The sequence below is a fragment of the Leptonychotes weddellii genome, chromosome 13 (genome assembly GCF_054177405.1).
Source record: "Leptonychotes weddellii isolate Sample4059 chromosome 13, ASM5417740v2, whole genome shotgun sequence".
Taxonomy (NCBI): domain Eukaryota; kingdom Metazoa; phylum Chordata; class Mammalia; order Carnivora; family Phocidae; genus Leptonychotes; species Leptonychotes weddellii.
This window is the reverse complement of record NC_138381.1, coordinates 25,496,743-25,512,992: the sequence shown is the minus strand read 5'-3', so window position 1 is coordinate 25,512,992 and position 16,250 is coordinate 25,496,743. Positions and strand designations below refer to the sequence as shown.

The window sequence follows — 16,250 nt, the reverse complement described above, 5'->3', positions numbered from 1 at the left end:
CGAGGGCAGTGGCCTCACCGGAAAGGGATCTGACATGTGAGTGCTGCAAAATTATTTTCCAGAGCCTCTTGCAAGCATTGTCTCATCTTCATAACAACATGAGGAAGAAACGGAGGGTGTCCCTCCAAAATAACTGCCATCGTTCCATAGATGGAGTTCACAAGGGCTGCCGACGGGCGTCTGTATATTTCTGAGAGCCATGCATGCAGTGGGGAAGCGTCAGTGAAAACAGCATGTGGAGATGAATGACTCTGGTTCTTGGCCAGGGTTACTGCTGCTTTCTTGCTTCCCCACCACACCGATGGAACATTTATTTCTAGAACATTTGAAAGATGTATTCAGGATATTCTTGAAATCGCCTTTATCCATTAGGAAAGTCTTGAGCATCTGTCCCAAAGGTAGTGATAAACGGCTCTCATCTTAGCTTTTAAGTATTTTCACCGCCTCGGGAAATTTGTGGCCTTATCTCCAGTTCTTGGTGGCATCTGCTCCCACTTTACCTTCTCAGCCATTGGCCGGCACGTCGGGTGGGGCCACTGCCCTCCAGGTAGTGCCCCCCACTTCAGTCATACCCACGGGAGAGCCGGGACCAACCCCGTGTCAGACCCTATTTGGTGCCACCTCCCCAAAGAAAGACCAAAAACAGCGTTCAAGGGAAAGAAAGATACTTTTGCTTTTGTTTTTTGTGGCTGGGACATCAACCCCAGGAACATACAGTAATATGGGCCCGGCCCCCACTTTCCTGGGCCCTGAGCAGGTAGCAGAATCTGGGGTGCTAACAGTGAAGGGCCAGGGCATGGAAGGTGGGCCAGGCCTCCTGCCGCCATTTCCAGAGCCTCTGATTGGATGTCAGGAGACCTGGGAGCAACTCCGGGCTGTGCCGTGATTCATGAGCTGTATGACTCAGTTGATTTTTCGGGACACAGGAGATAGACTGTGATCTTGTAATTTCGTGCAATTCTCAGTCTAGGAGGCTAAGGTCAGAATATTGCTGTGCCCGGCGGGGGGTGGCTGGGGTAGCTGACACTCGGCATGTGAGAAACGAGAAGCAGCGGGCCAGCAGAGGTGCCCTTCCAGCCTGGCAGATGAGCACTTGGGATTGGCGTTCCGGCAGAATGCCCTGCTGTGTCGGACGATGCATGCTACCCCCTCAGGCCTCGTTCCCCTGCACAAAACCTGTCTGCCAAGGTGTCCGAGGGCAGGCTGATGTTCCAGGTGTCTCTGAAGCACGGGATCAGGGGTCTCCTCCAGATCTTCGGGTAGTTCCCCACTAGAGAAATAGGGCAGACTGGCTCATCTGTCTCTTGACATGTATCCGTGTCTATGACGAGGTTTCTGCGGGGAAAGGAAGCACACGTTTTAACGGGGGGAATGGAGAAGCTGGAGGCTCGACAGCGACACAGATGTGATTCCTACCTGCAGCTTCCGAGCCACCGCTCCTGCCTTTCCAGCTTCTGCACGTGACATTCCTCCCCCCCGCCCCCGCTGCTTGGCTCTCACCAGGTGCGGACCCGGGCGGACACTAACCTGTCTTGCTTTGTCCCCGGCCTAGGTGGCAGTAGGGAGCAGCCAGCCACAGCAAGCCCCAAGGCCGATGAGGGCTCGGAGGCCGTGCCCCCCAAGCCCAGGAGCGTGTTCCACATCGAGTGGTCATCCATTCGGAGGAGGAGCAAAGGTGCGTGCTGCTCCCCTTCACTCTCGGGACCTCAATTGACTCATCTCTAGAATGGGGACAGTAGCAGTACCTACTTCATAGGGCAGTAGGCAGAGCCACGCGGGCCAGGCTCATTTTTATCACACCCAACCTCTGACCACAGCCATGGCCCCGTTGTCTGGACCCTCCGGGGGGTGCAGGTGGGGGGATACTGGAGCTGGGACAGGCAGCCGACTCAGGAGGTCTCCAATTTGACTGCATATTGGAATCACCTGCATCCCATCCCTGGAGACACTAATCTAATTCATCTGGGGAGAAGCCTGGGTGGGCATAAGGATCTTCCAAAGCTCCCCATGAGATTCTAATTTTTGCCAAGCCACAAACCACCGGTCCATTTACAAGTCGAGAGGTGAAAGTTATCGCCTACGGTGGTGGTCAAGATGTCAAGGCCAAGGAAAGAGCAGGAGAACCATGGAAGGGAGGGGACTCCCACAGGCCAAGAGGGGCAGCCAAAAATGAGCAGGTGGGGAAGCCAGGGAGGAGTCAGGGGCACGGGGAGGGACGCAAGAGGAGTCCTCCTTCCTCCCCAATCAGATGCAAAAGTAGCCACGTGAAGAGCCAGAGCAGAGGGGTAATCTAATTCTGCCCCTCAAGTCCGGGGGAGGGGAACCGAGTCACACAGCTGGCAAGGGACAAGGGGCAGGGGGAGGACTGGTTAGTGTCCTTTTTACAACATCACATGCTTCCCAGAAGATGTGTTCGTGACATTCTTGCTCCAGTTCATCTAAGCTTCATTGTTTCTCACCAAAAGTGGCCGACCCAAAGAAACGGGCCTGGGGGCTGTGGGAAAACACAGTGGAGGTGAAGGTGGAAAGGGCGATGAGACATCTGGCCCAGGGGTTTGTATTTGACAGAGGCCACCAGCATGGCAAGAAGAAAGTGTGGCTTTCCTCAAAAGGTTAACAATCCCCTTCCAAACGTCCTTCGTCCCAGGGGTTGGGGGCTGGGGGTAAGGAGGCCCTTTCAGGGAGTGCAAAGGAGCCTGGGACGTGGATCAGTGGAACTGCTCAACAGCAGACCCGGGGCAGCTTCACGCACAGGAAACGGCTCCATCAGGACGCCACGCACACTGGCCTCAACATCTAGAGGAATCTTTGCTCCTACTCTTTCTTTCAAATCTTCCAAAATTAATTTTTCCTGCATAGTGTAACTTCCCAACCATACTGGTATTTGCAGCCCCTGTCCCTTCAAAAATGGACGTTTTTGTGCCATTCAGGTGCTGTTGTTGCCACTGATGCATCTTAGGTATCCTGCAAGCTCATGAATGCCGTGGCAAGAGCCAATTCAGTCTGAAAATACTGGGTGTTCAGAGCCCAGCCTGCCATCCTCAAACTTGACCACGAGAGGGAACCAAAGCACCAAGACCGAAACTTCCAAAGTTCTTTTAGGATGCATAAAACCCTACTAAAATTGGTCATCTTTAAAAATAAATGATCTGGTAATAAGAAAAATATGTTTACAGCAACGTTACAAGAGTTTTCTAGAATTACAAGATCATGCCAAAATCTGTTTCAAGGAATGACGTGGACATCACTCGTCTTAATCCAACCAGCAGTTGCAGCTTAAATACCTGAAATTCCCAGATATATGTCCAAAACAAGAGACCAGAACAGCCTGCAGTCATCCAGTTGAAGTCACAGTCAAATTCAAACCCAGACCTTACATGGCTCAGGCAGCTTAATACTTTAGGAGAAATAACGTCCAAGTTTTCCTTTCTTTGTACACTTACAAGTTTGTGCAGAGAAAGAACCCTAGATTTGGGGATCACGGCCAAGGCACTATTTCTTCATCTAAAAAATAGAGGGATTGAGCTAAATCAGAGGCTCTTCACTAAAGGTCAGTCGAGTCTCTGAACTCCCTAAATTCCTGTAAAATGTCCTGTTTACATGTGGATGTACATTTTTTACCCAAAGTGAGAGTCCAAATGGGTTCTTGACCAATAAAAATTAAAAGGTGCCTTCCAGCTGCAAGACATTGCAGTTCTGGGCTTCCTCAAGTGGAATAGGAAATATTGAATATATCAACTCAACTGCAAGAAATTTGCTGCTAATGTGCCTGGGTAGAGCTGTCCTAATTGATGATGTGCTTTCCTTCAACTCCAGTGTTTGGAAAAGGCGACCACCAGGAGAGACAAACCAAAGACCCTTCTCCCTATCAGTACCGGAAGCCTGCGGTTGAGCTGCTGGTGAGTCACAAGTGGCCCGAATCAGGCAATGTCCTGAGCCACAGAGCCTGTGGCAGATTAGGGAGCGGACGTCCAGAAAAGACACCCTCTGATATAGGCAAACTTTGCTTGAATTCATATATCCAGAAACATAATTACCTGGGATAAAAATGCCTATTTTTCATAGTCTACTTTATAAAATTTCATATTCCTTTTATTTGAATTAGTTATTATCTGTCTTCCTCTAAATCTGGCATTCAAGCATTTAGGAAACAAGCTGGTGCCAATTTTCAAACACAGAATATTTACGTGTTTAATTTTATGGACAGTTAAATTTTAAAGACGAGACATGCTGGGGGTGGGGAATAATTTCTTCTGGAAAGAGTGCGGTATAGAGGTAGTCATGGTTGAAATAAAGAGTCTAAAGATCTGTGGCTAAATATCAATTCTACTGTTTGACCTTGACCTTTGCCAGTGAGAACCCTCCATCCGTGCTGGAGCCCTCATCCCCAGGATGAGGATAAATACGGTGTCTTGTACTGCAAGGTTGTTGCCCATAGTCAATGAGGTAACACGTCAGACAAGACAAAAGGTATTTCTCAATACCAAATGAAAACGTTAACTTGGTCCCTGAGCTAGCACAAATGTGGCTTCTCAGCGTGGGAAGCGCAGGGTGTGGGAGCTCCTTGTCTTGCCCCTGGACAGGATCTGGACACCATGGAGGACAGCGCTGAGATAAAAGCGGGAGCGAACACTTCCATGGCTTCCTGGATTCAGAGTCACCTGACTGCCCACGGGAAGAGGGTCAGCAGAGCCCTCAGTTACATCACAGGGGAGATGAAGGAGTGCGGCGAGGGGCTTAAAGGTAAAGGTCCTGCGAGTGAAGCCCTTGACCCTGCCCCTAGAGTGTCACTTCCAAGCGTCCCCAGCAGGCACCATGTGCCGCAGTTCTTGGTAGATTAGACTGAGTACCGTTTCTATGGTCGCTCAGAAGGAATAGGAGTTTTGCTGTGACGGCAGACATGCAGACTCTTGGGAGGTGAATACAATACGTGTCAGCGTGCGAGCCCTCATTTCCAAACCGAGCAGCCTTGCTCTCACACATATCCCATCGGGCATTTAGGCCTGGGATTTTAGAGTCACCATTCCAAAAAAAAAAAAAAAGCCCGTCCTATGGATGACTCTTGGGAGAACTATGTCTACTAGAAAGTAAGTTCTCTCTTGCAATCCTCCCAGAGCCCAGGCCATGGCTTTGACACCCTCTGTGCAGCAAGAGAATTTTCTTTTTGGATGTATCTTCTTGAAAATTCATGCTGCTCTCACAGGGGGACAGATAGCTCAGGGTACCTTATCCCCACTGCTTGAAAAACAATGTAAAGACCACAACCAGCTGGCGATGGGTCTGAAGAGTTTTCTGGACCATCAAATGCCCTCTTGGGTTCCTGGTTTATCCCCCTCTGTGGCAGGTGACAGTAGGGCCCTGCGAACCCACTTTGGACGCGGAGCTTCCCGCACCTTCCACCCACCCACCTGAGTCCCACACAGGACCGGCACACCTGAACATTGACTCGCTGCCCTGGTTCCATTTCAGACAAATCCCCAGTGTTCCAGTTCCTCGACTGGGTCCTGCGGGGCACGTCGCAGGTGATGTTTGTGAACAACCCCCTCAGCGGCATCCTCATTGTGCTTGGCCTCTTCGTCCAGAACCCCTGGTGGGCCATCTCGGGCTGCTTGGGCACTGTTGTGTCCACTTTGACAGCCCTCATCCTGAGCCAGGACAGGTAAATTCCAGGAGACCCAGGGCCCAAGCATGAAGCCAGAGGTTGCTTCCTGCAGGGACCCTATGCCACCTTCCCATCGCCTTGCTGCTGGCCTCCAAGCTCAGACACTGTTCAGACTAAGGACACTAATAACTAACAACAGTCACTCCCTCATCATTTGGTAACAGCTCCACATCGCCCAGGGGAACGTGAAGGGCTGATGTCTTCCCTTCCCATTCCCAGTGGGGCCATCTGCTGGAAGGTGTGTGCAGTCGGGCCCCCAGCTGAGAAAAATCTGGGTCAGAAGGGAAGCCAAGAAGGTAGTGCCCCTCCCGAGGCCCTGGGGGACCCTGCTACCCCAGCCCTCCTCCATCCCTCCAGGTCGGCCATCGCGGCAGGACTCCACGGCTACAACGGGGTGCTGGTGGGGCTGCTGATGGCCGTGTTCTCAGACAAAGGCAACTATTACTGGTGGCTTCTGCTCCCCGTCATCATGATGTCCATGTCGTGGTAAGTTTTCTCCTGAGGCTGCGGGTGCAGTCAAGGGCTGCCAACCTTTCCACCTCGGCTCCCTGTCTGTCTAAACTCAACTTCAAGGGGGCATGGACTTCGCACATCAGAAGCATCCACTGGAAATAATTATTAATGTCATACAGTGACAGACCCATGCTAGGCTATCTGTGGACAATATCTCAGTACCTACCAGCCTCCACTCTTCTTTTTGTAAGATCTAAAAGGGTTTCTGGTCCTACTCAGCCAGAGCACAGAGAAAGGAACTGAGGCCCATATATAGGTGAAGAGCCATACCACAGCATCCTATCCATTTCTAGAAACCTTCTCATCCTCCTGCTGCCCCCCACCCAGCTTTCCCCCATCCTCGGGACCCCTGACAAGCCTGGAACAACCTCCTAGTGCAGGCTGAAGGACCAGCCACTGAGCAGAGCCCTTAGAGGGTCAGGGCTCAGCTCCCCTTCCCCTCCAGAAATCAGCCATGGGGCATTCTGGGCAGGAGGCTTGGTGCTCTCAGCTGCTCAACAAACATTTGTGGAAGGAAGGAAGGAAGGACTACAATTCAGCTCCTGTCACTCCCCCACTCTCCTCATGCCTGAGCATGGAGCTGCATGACTTTTCAAGGAGTTTCTATAACTCTTTGCCTTAGGTCTTCCCCCAGAAAGCCCTCTCTCTAAAGCTGAGCCTGGGCGTCTACCCTATCACCGCACCAGGCCCAGGGAGGAGGCCATGGGAAGATGTGCTCAGGGGCCAGTCAGGCTCAGAGAACATACCCAGCAGGCTGCTTTTCCTTGGGAAAGTGCTCCTGTTCAGCCTAGTATCAGGGCCTGAACTTCTTGAACAGTCTCCTGTGCTTCTGCCACAGCCCCATCCTCTCCAGTGCCCTGGGGACCATCTTCAGCAAGTGGGACCTCCCGGTCTTCACGCTGCCCTTCAACATAGCCGTGACCCTCTACCTGGCAGCCACCGGCCACTACAACCTCTTCTTCCCCACTACGCTGCTGCAGCCTGCATCCTCCACACCCAACATCACCTGGTCAGAGGTCCAAGTGCCCTTGGTAAGTGTCTGGGAAGGCAGAAGGGCAGCGTCTGTCCGAACGCCATGTTAATGTGGCATTTACTGCAGCCTCCATGGGTAATGCCTATTAACAACCGCACAGTGTGAGGCACTCGGCATGCAGTCTCTCTTTAGCCACCATCCTTTTCCTGCCTCTCCGTAAGAGCTAACAGGACCATTTTTGGTCCCACGCTGTCCTAGCACAGAGGAAGAAACTGAGGCCTGAGGTCACACACCTAATCAGTGAAGAGCGGAGTCGAGATTAGCACTCTGACCTCCTACTGCTACACCTGGGTTCTTTCCTTTTTCCTTTTGGAAAAAAATCTTTTTGATGCTTTTCTCCAGTTTTCCTCCAGCTTACACTGTATATTTTCTTCCATCAGTCTCACTGAATCACTAAAGACATACACATTACAAGACCACCTGTGGGCTAACGAAGTCTCTTGTTGCAACCTCCAGAATGGGTTGCATTCGCTCTCTGAGGCATGGTCACACCATAAAGCACAGGTGTTCCTCCGTTAAGAAATGTCTAGATATTAGAGCTTTTAACATTTTTTTGCAAGTATTTTGTGTATAACGCTGGCCTCTGGAAGTCTGCCAAGATAATTAATAAGACACGTTTTAGCTGAGGTTCTCCTGCTTTCCATTACACTAGACTACTCTCCATGGTCTGGGGCTCGCTCTGGAACTTTGCTATTGACAAGTCATCATCTAACCACGAAACCACTTGGGCTTGTTGAAAGAACTTTCAGAAATAACAATGACTCATTTCTTGTAACATTTCATAGAATACGACGGCATGGTAGAAAGGCCCTGCATTTGCACTAAGAAACATTATTTAGGATGAGAAATAATAATAATAATAATACATTATTTAGGAAGAGAAATATTCATGTTGGCCTCATCCTTGTGTGTGTGTGCGTGTGTGTGTGTGTGTGAGGACCTTTGTGAACCAGATGTGAGAAGAGGTTGGTAACTCACTCCTTAGGCTTCCCTTTCATGGTATGTACCCCACCAATCAGTTTTGAAGGCACAGTTGCTCTAACCGGCTGGCTATGGGGAGATGGTGTTAGAAAGGGCAAGTTGAAGATATTATGCATTCTCCATGCCACATTTTCATTGGAAAAGATACCTAGGAATTTTGTAGAAATGAAAAACAATTAGGGAATCCCGTACAAATACTTTAGAACCCCAAAGTTCCAGAAAAGAAAAATTCAGTTTTTGGTGGTTGCCTTTTAAGAAGTAACTCTAGCCAGTTAAATGGATTATGATAATGACTAATATGTTTTGTCTTTTTGACCACTCATGAGAGCCTTGAGTGTTGGGGAAACAAGTAAATGTCAGAAGGAGGGTCTAAAACTCCCAACAGTGTTGAAGCCCCATGGGTTCCTCTGCCCTCTGGTCCCCGGAGGGCCCCCTAGATGGAGTCACCAGCTGGGACTACACTGCCCAGGACCACTGCCTCTGTGTCGAGCTCTCCCACCCGCCCGCCCGCACCCACATGGTAATGCCAGAGCCCCCACCCTGTTCCCTGTTCCTGGGGTCACAGGAGATTGAGTCTGAAGGGTTAGCCCACTAAGCCACCCCACGGGCTCCTGCAATGTCTTCCTGTCTCCGCATACCTCCAGGGGCAGAGTCTTCTCGGAAGGCAATGGGTTGAGAGAAGAGCTGCTTCCTTGTAATATATAGATACCCTGGCCCAGGACTCTGCTTCTTCTCAGCTCACTGCCCAAGGGGTGAGACGAACCCCAGTATACCCTGCATGGCCACTCCCTTACGCACTTTCCTAACTCAAGGGCCTTTGGCCAACCTTCCAAACCATGGGACCAACCCCAGTCGCTGGGGAAGGCTGCATGCCCAGGATGCTTCTCTTGAACTCCAGAGCACGTGTGCAAGCGCCCACAGGCAGTGGATCCTGCCTCCTCAAGCCCTTCACATTGGCAGACAGGCCCCGCTTCCCTGAGCTACGTGGAGGCCTGACGCAAGCTGGGTGCTCATCTGTCGGTCACCATTTCACTGGCTTATCAACCAAAAGAGCAGAGACCATACTACCTCCTCGGAGACTCTTCTGTGAGTCCAACTGCTCACCCAGACCAGACTAACATGACCACAGCCCAGACACTTTACTCTTGGAAACACGAAAGACCATTTTTTCATAGCATATTCAGGCTTCTAGTCATAATTTTAGGGTTTTTTTTAAAAAAGTTACAAGAGAGTTTTTAAACCCCAACCTTGATCAGACATCTCCTCATTTTAAGTTTCTAGTTTCTCTTCAGTGGGGGTTCAGTGCCTTACACTCACGTTTCTAAATAAAGGAAACTTAACATCTTAAACTATTGTTCTAAGAACTCAAGATTAAAACAGAAAAGCTTGTGTTCCTTTCAGAGTTCATCTATTTGGATACAAATATCTTGGAAACCTGCTGCAGAATGTTAGGGTAGAGACTTTGGCACAAATCTTTTCCAGCCAAGGTTCCAGTTGTCTCTGGTCTCCCTCTGTAACTGCACGTGATCCTTTGCCCCCACAGCTTCTGAGAGCCATCCCCGTAGGAATTGGCCAGGTCTACGGCTGTGACAACCCCTGGACTGGAGGCATTTTCCTCATAGCTCTGTTCATCTCGTCCCCTCTCATTTGCTTGCACGCTGCGATCGGCTCCACTGTGGGGATGTTAGCAGGTTAGTCTCATCACTTCTCCCTTACTAATGGGCCATAAGGATGTTAGTGTCTGGAGTCAGCTCCAAAGAAAATGGTGACACGTGTCTTCAATACCTGTGGCCCCCCGACCCCTGCTGATGCCCGTCCACTTTCGCTCCTTCCATTATACCCTGTTTCCCCACTTCGGGTGCCAGTGCCCTCATGCTTCTGTGAGCAAAAGCTGCCCTCCAGAAAGGCTTTGGTGTTAGTCATTTACACCTTAGTATAAATTTAAAGTTTGAGAGAGGTTAATTACAGGCATGTTTGTGTTTTACGTCTTATCTCGAGAGATGATACTCCAGTAGAGAACATTAAGATATCAATGAAGAAGGAAAAGTCCTCTTTCTTGGCAGGGGAGGGAAGTTCTCTGGACTGCTTCAAAAGGCTGCAGAGTCCTTACCCCAAAAGCTCTCTTCTACCATAACAGCTACACCACTAGCACTCATGTGGCTCTATGGCCATTTCTTCCCTTTAGTTATTTTTTTCACTGAATAAGATCAGAAGTTCTTTTTTATAAATGCCTAAGAGAATGGCTGGTCTGGGCTTTGAGCACTATGGTGGTTTTGGGGGCCGGCAGGAGAGCCCCACGAGACCGCCCCCGCCAAACTCAACGCCGATGCCTGTCTTCTCTCGTAGCCCTCACTATCGCGACGCCCTTGGACTCCATCTACTTCGGCCTGGGCGGCTTCAACAGCACGCTGGCCTGCATCGCCATAGGGGGCATGTTCTACGTCCTGACCTGGCAGACGCACGTCCTGGCCGTCGCCTGCGGTAAGGACCGCCACCACGTCCCTTTGCCCCTTGCACGCCCCCGTGCCTGTCCCTGTAGGGAAAACCGCACTGAAAACCCTGTGGATCCTCCACAGATAAATGGGAGGATTGTTTGCTTCGTAAAAGGCTTTTTATCTAAAACTGTTTTTGAATGGTTGCTTAATGATTCATGCGGTAAAAATTATTTTCATGGAACACAAAGAGCTCAGCCACATGAAGACAGAATTTTGAGCTGGTGGTTGTTTGGTTGTTGTTCCTGGGCTGTCTCTGTGATTGCCACTCTCCTGACTGGTGATTGAAGCCAACCGACAGAGCAACTCTTCCACGAATTAATCTTTATATATAGAATTGGGTGATTTACATCAGTTACAGCAATTAACCTTAAGCACCCAAACACTAATCATAGGACCTTCAAATAATGCTTACGTTGTAGAAATGCTGAAGGGTGTGGGTACTCAGTGACTCTCTAATAAAGATTTGCTGTTGTTAATATCCTAGGGACAATTAGGATGCTTTCAGTTGAGAAACAGGATTCAAAAGCAAAGCCCGATTCCACTGGCTCATTTTCACAGAGCCTCTTCACCTCTTACTGGCACTTGGCTCTTCCCAGTGGCCCAGTCTGGCCATCCCTCTGCAGGCAGAGCCTGGAAGACGAGGCAGTGGGCCTATGTGGTCTTCCTCAAGCTTACAGGTTGCTGCTCCTCACTGGAAACCCATATTCTGTTAATAACTTGGGATGAAATATTCCAGCAGGGAGTCCTGGGATCCACTTGGCCTTGGCCATATAGTAAAATTTTCATGTATGGTTTATGCTGCTAAGTGTTCCTTTGCTAGAATGCAAAGTGGTGGGACCCAAGAGAACCATAACGGCTCCATTCTGGCCCTTTTTAACAAAGTTCATCTTCCGCCTTAGCTGTGCTGGCATTTGCCTGGAATTTAACACATTTCAAAGCTGTCAAGTAATAGAAACATAACTCAAGTTTTATTTAATTGGCCAGATAGCATTTGTGGCCTAAATATCTGGGGGGATAACGTGCAGGCTGAGCTTGAGGCACCAGTACTCACTGGACTGTGTCTTGGTTCTCTTTGCAGCCCTGTTCGCGGCCTACCTGGGCGCCGCCCTGGCTAACGTGCTCTCCGTGGTGAGTCTAAGAACGTGCCACAACTCCCTTCCTGCTGTTCCTTCCGCTCCCCGAAGCCAGTGCAAACCTCTCCCCTGGGAACCCTTCCCCAATTCTTCCCTCTCATCTCAAATCACACTGCCTGCCTTGGCACCTGCCAGACAGAAAGAGCTGGGTCTCAAAAGTTTCAGTGTCAACTGTTGGCCCAATCAGATCCCATTAGCCTTGGGCCCATGGAGCTTCTTACAAAAGGACAATTTGATGAGCATTATCTTGTAAATTGAATTCTGTCACCTCATCCTCTAGATTCCGTTTTAAATCTTTATTATCTAATGTGTGTGTGTGTAGAGAGCAACTGCCCAACTAGTTTATGGGCCAGTGTACATCTTTGTTCATCCCTTGGCAACTCGGTGCTGAGGGGGTCCTGAGGGAAGCCTTCAGGGAAGACAGGGAACCGAGCTGCAGCCATGCCTGAGAGAAGGCTGAGCTGGTGGCTATGAGCACATGCAGCCATCCAAGAACCCCGTCTTTGTCTGAGCACTGGTGGGAGGAGGTGTCGGAGTCAGGAGCGTGGCCAGCCCCAGCAGAGGGTTAGGGCACATGGCCCAGCACAGAGGGCTAGGGGCTCAGCCCACAGTCAATGCCTCCCCCTTTTGGATAAGGTTTCAAGGGCCCATTTTATAAAAGCATCCAGGAAAAGTCCCAGTGGTCCTGAAAATGGGGATGAAGGTGGGCATTCTACCCACACCTGCCTAAATCCCTTCTTCACCCTTAGTGAAATTGGGCAGGTTGAACTTAGCTTAGGAAAGAATTTTCTAGGCAAGAGAATTGGCCTTCCCTGATATCATCCCATGTCCCCCAGTGGACTAATCTCCCCCTGGGCCCCAGCAAACTGTGTACGTTCCTCTGCTGCAACACTTGGAGTACGGTAGTGACGAGCCTCGTACACATTCTTCCTCGAACACCTTCAGCCCGTGTGCTCCTTCAGAACCAGGGCCCGGTCATATTCTAATCTTTATCTCTAGTTCCTATTGCAGTACCCAGCACATAACAGGTGCTCAAGAAATGCTGAATGACTGAAACTCTAGGGGAGCAAGCCGCCACCATGGGGGGTATAAGAGCTGGGGCTGAAGCGTCAGCCATCAGAAACACGGACGGGTAGCAAGAGCATGGAGTATGGGCTCTGTGGCTCCTTGTGCTCCGGGCTTTCACATCCTGCGTGTACCCATCCTTACAGCTGACTGTCCAGGCAGTGACTGGGTGTCACGTGCTTTCCTTGGGCAAGGACTAGAAGAGATGCCAAACAGGATCCCAGGCACTTACAGGATGATTGACCCTTTCTTCTGTGTACAGAGAAGTTAGAGGTTATACCACTCAATTTAGGCTTTTTTTTCTTTCCTAAATCAAGGTTATTTTCTGTGTGCCTATGATGTTTAAGACACTGTGCTGATCACTCTCAAGGATATGAAAAAGTGCAGGCTATTTACTCACTCTGAAGGAATTTCTAATATCCTTGAGGCACAGGATACAAAAATGTCGAGTGACATTTATGAGCCCCTTCAAGCCCTCCACAGACGAGAGCACTTAGGAGCTGTGTTCCTCTGCTTTCTCACCGGCATGCGTATCACGGCCCGTGTCTTCCACAGTGCCACCCTCTACTCCATGGTCATGACCACGTGCTGAGGGCTATTTATGGGGTCCTTAGTACGCATGAGGCCCCAACTCTCTGAGTAAACACTGTTATCCCTACTTAACTCCTGAGGAAATAGGTCTCAGACGATTGAAATGCCTTTAACAAGGTGGTTGGAGCTGAGATGTGGATCTGGGCCCGTGGGACTCTAGACCGACGTCCTTTCCCACTGTGGGACTCCAGGGGGTGCTTCCCAAAACACACTGTGTAGTGTGAGCAGGGCTTTGGGGAGACTCACTGGGTGGAATTCATTATGCTTGAGTATCTTATGGCCATGGTTCTGGCTGCCATTGTTCTTCCCCAAGTCCCATCCAGCAGCACCATCTTTGAACACACACATTACGGGCACATGGTATTACCTGAGGTCTTTACTGCTTATAATGAAATGAGGTTGGAGGTGAGGAGGACATGATTTGGTCTGCCTCATAGTTGAGTCTGAAGGCTCCTTGTCAGCAAGCTCTCCACTCAAGTGGTCTCAAGTAAGAGTGGGGAGGCATATCAAAAAGGCTCAGGGCATCTTAAGGAATAAAAAACAGGTCAACACCATGAGAAGGGGAGCTGGGAATGGGAGAGCCCTTAAGAAGAGAAGTCGCTGCCCTCCACTTCCAGGCCCTGGGACAAGGACAGCATGTCTCTGCCTCTCTCCAAATGTCTGTTCTATCTCCCTGTGTCTCTCTGCAGTGCACACAGTCCCCCAGCGGCCACTCAGCACTGCTTGGCTCTCCAGTCCTTTCAGACCAAGAGCTCAGTCTCTCTTAGTTCAAACTCTCAAAAGAGGGATCCAATTCCCAGGCCATCTGCCTGTGGAAGTTGCATTTGAGTCAAGCGCCTTGCTCTGGTCCAGTCGGCTGTGATCAGAGAAATATCGTGAACTACAAAATGGCTGCCAAATCTACTCCTTCAACAGGGGCTATGGGAGAAGGCAGACAATGGTCATAGGTCCTAGAGTTGGAGGTATAGCCTGGCCAGACAGCCTAAGACAAAACAGGATTTCTACATAAAGCCATATTGTAATAGGGTTTCAATGGCTGCATTATGAAGAATGTGTGTCCACCTGTTGCAATGCAGGCAGAGAGCACTGACAGGATTACACTGGCCAAGAATTAAGTATTATTCCTATCATTGCCCATGAAGCATCCTGTCCTCTACCCAGGGCTGTATAGGGTTGGTAAAGGCTAATGAAACAAACACAGGCATGTGATATAACCAAGGCTTCTCTTGTGTCTTCGCCTTGCCCCTTGCTCAGTTTGGACTGCCACCATGCACCTGGCCCTTCTGCCTCTCGGCGCTCACCTTCCTGCTCCTAACAACCAACAACCCCGCCATCTATAAGCTTCCGCTCAGCAAAGTCACCTACCCAGAGGCCAACCGCATCTACTACTTATCCCAGGAGAAAAACAGAAGAGCATCAACCATAACAAAGTACCAGGCCTATGATGTCTCCTAGACTGCCTTTTCCAAAACATGTCACTGTACATTCAGCCTTCAGCAGGTTGTCCAGGTCTCCAGGCTGAAGACCATGCAACCTCCCTTTCTGTCTGTTCTGCGATTTTCCCCTTAAGCAAGCCTACACCCTAGTTATTCCCCCACATAAGGACAAACGTGTGTAGTCACCATTTAGGGACCTCTCATTTCTAAGATGTACAACACTTATCAAAGATACAGTTAGTTTAGACTTCATACCCATAGCTCACTCCAGAAGAGCTCCCTTTGAGGTGATTTGCCCTCCTCTGCAAAATAAGTCACATCCCTAAAAAGAACTCATCAAGAAGGAGACAGAGATTGGTAACATGGGCCTCCAACTCAGGCATGTCATGGAGCCGTGCACAGTACCAGGGAACATGCATCAACCTGGAGGGTGATGGGATGGTTCTGCCCCAGCCCTGCCTCTAGTGAGCTCCTGCCATCTTGAGTGAGCACATCCCTGCTCTCAGCCTTGACTTCCTAGTTTCATGACAGGGAGGGACTCTACAGTTCTCCCACATCAGAAGTGTTGATTCTTCTCTCTCTCTCCCATAAACTGATGAAATCAGCATGACCATCAAGTAATTACTTTGAGTAAATAATAGATGGAGGGCTTCCCTGGAGAAGAGGCAGGAAAACGTTAATATTCTGAGATTTGTTCTTGAGTCACAAGCAGATACTCTCCAGACTTGGTGTTAGGAAACTAAAGTCACTGGAAATGCCAACATGCCTTCCTTTACAAAATAGAAATATTTCTGGAAATGTCATAAGATGAAAACTGATCTTTTTCAACATTCAAATCATGTTTTAAACCAATGTATTTTCTTTGATAGTATTCATAAGCATTCTCTTATTAAATGGTTAAGTTCACAAGATGGTATCAGGGTCTTCTTAAAATGTGGTTCACCTACCCTGTTCACACATTGCCCATTTGAGGGGTTTTTCATGGTCAAGCCAGTGTCTGACTGAGGTGAGGATGGGTTACAAATCATCAGAAGAAGGTCTGATTCACTTACAAAGAGAATTATATAGAAATGACCACGGTCATTGTTTTTTGAGTAGAAGCACGGGTTATTAACAACACACCTTACTTTTTAGGGCATAGTCTTTTAGTCTTGCATCCCCAAATTACAAACCCAGCCCCTCTTGAATGGCCAGTAACTCTTGTTATTTAGTTACTCTGGTTACAGCATAGAGCTCCTAACCCGCAGGACCCCTCTGTGGGAAGCCACGTGGCTCAGCCCTCCCACCCTTCCTCCACAGGACAGGGATAAACCTTCCCCAGCACCTCAGGGGACACCCCCC

At 49.6% G+C, this 16,250-nt stretch overlaps 2 protein-coding genes across 2 annotated transcripts in view; both read left to right on the top strand.

The window, feature by feature from the left end:
• The window catches only part of SLC14A2 (solute carrier family 14 member 2), a 453,812-nt gene extending 437,756 nt beyond the window's left edge, over nucleotides 1-16,056 (top strand). The window contains exons 10-19 of the mRNA XM_081801317.1: nucleotides 1,553-1,675; nucleotides 3,817-3,899; nucleotides 4,584-4,743; nucleotides 5,470-5,659; nucleotides 6,020-6,148; nucleotides 7,014-7,206; nucleotides 9,733-9,880; nucleotides 10,536-10,670; nucleotides 11,763-11,812; nucleotides 14,728-16,056. Of these exons, the coding sequence (XP_081657443.1) occupies nucleotides 1,553-1,675; nucleotides 3,817-3,899; nucleotides 4,584-4,743; nucleotides 5,470-5,659; nucleotides 6,020-6,148; nucleotides 7,014-7,206; nucleotides 9,733-9,880; nucleotides 10,536-10,670; nucleotides 11,763-11,812; nucleotides 14,728-14,928 (1,412 nt within the window). The 3' untranslated portion in view covers nucleotides 14,929-16,056. The remainder of the gene's footprint in view (nucleotides 1-1,552; nucleotides 1,676-3,816; nucleotides 3,900-4,583; nucleotides 4,744-5,469; nucleotides 5,660-6,019; nucleotides 6,149-7,013; nucleotides 7,207-9,732; nucleotides 9,881-10,535; nucleotides 10,671-11,762; nucleotides 11,813-14,727) is intronic.
• SLC14A1 (solute carrier family 14 member 1 (Kidd blood group)) overlaps nucleotides 1-16,250 on the top strand; it is a 118,369-nt gene that overhangs the window by 49,154 nt on the left and 52,965 nt on the right. The gene's annotated exons all lie outside the window — the stretch shown is intronic.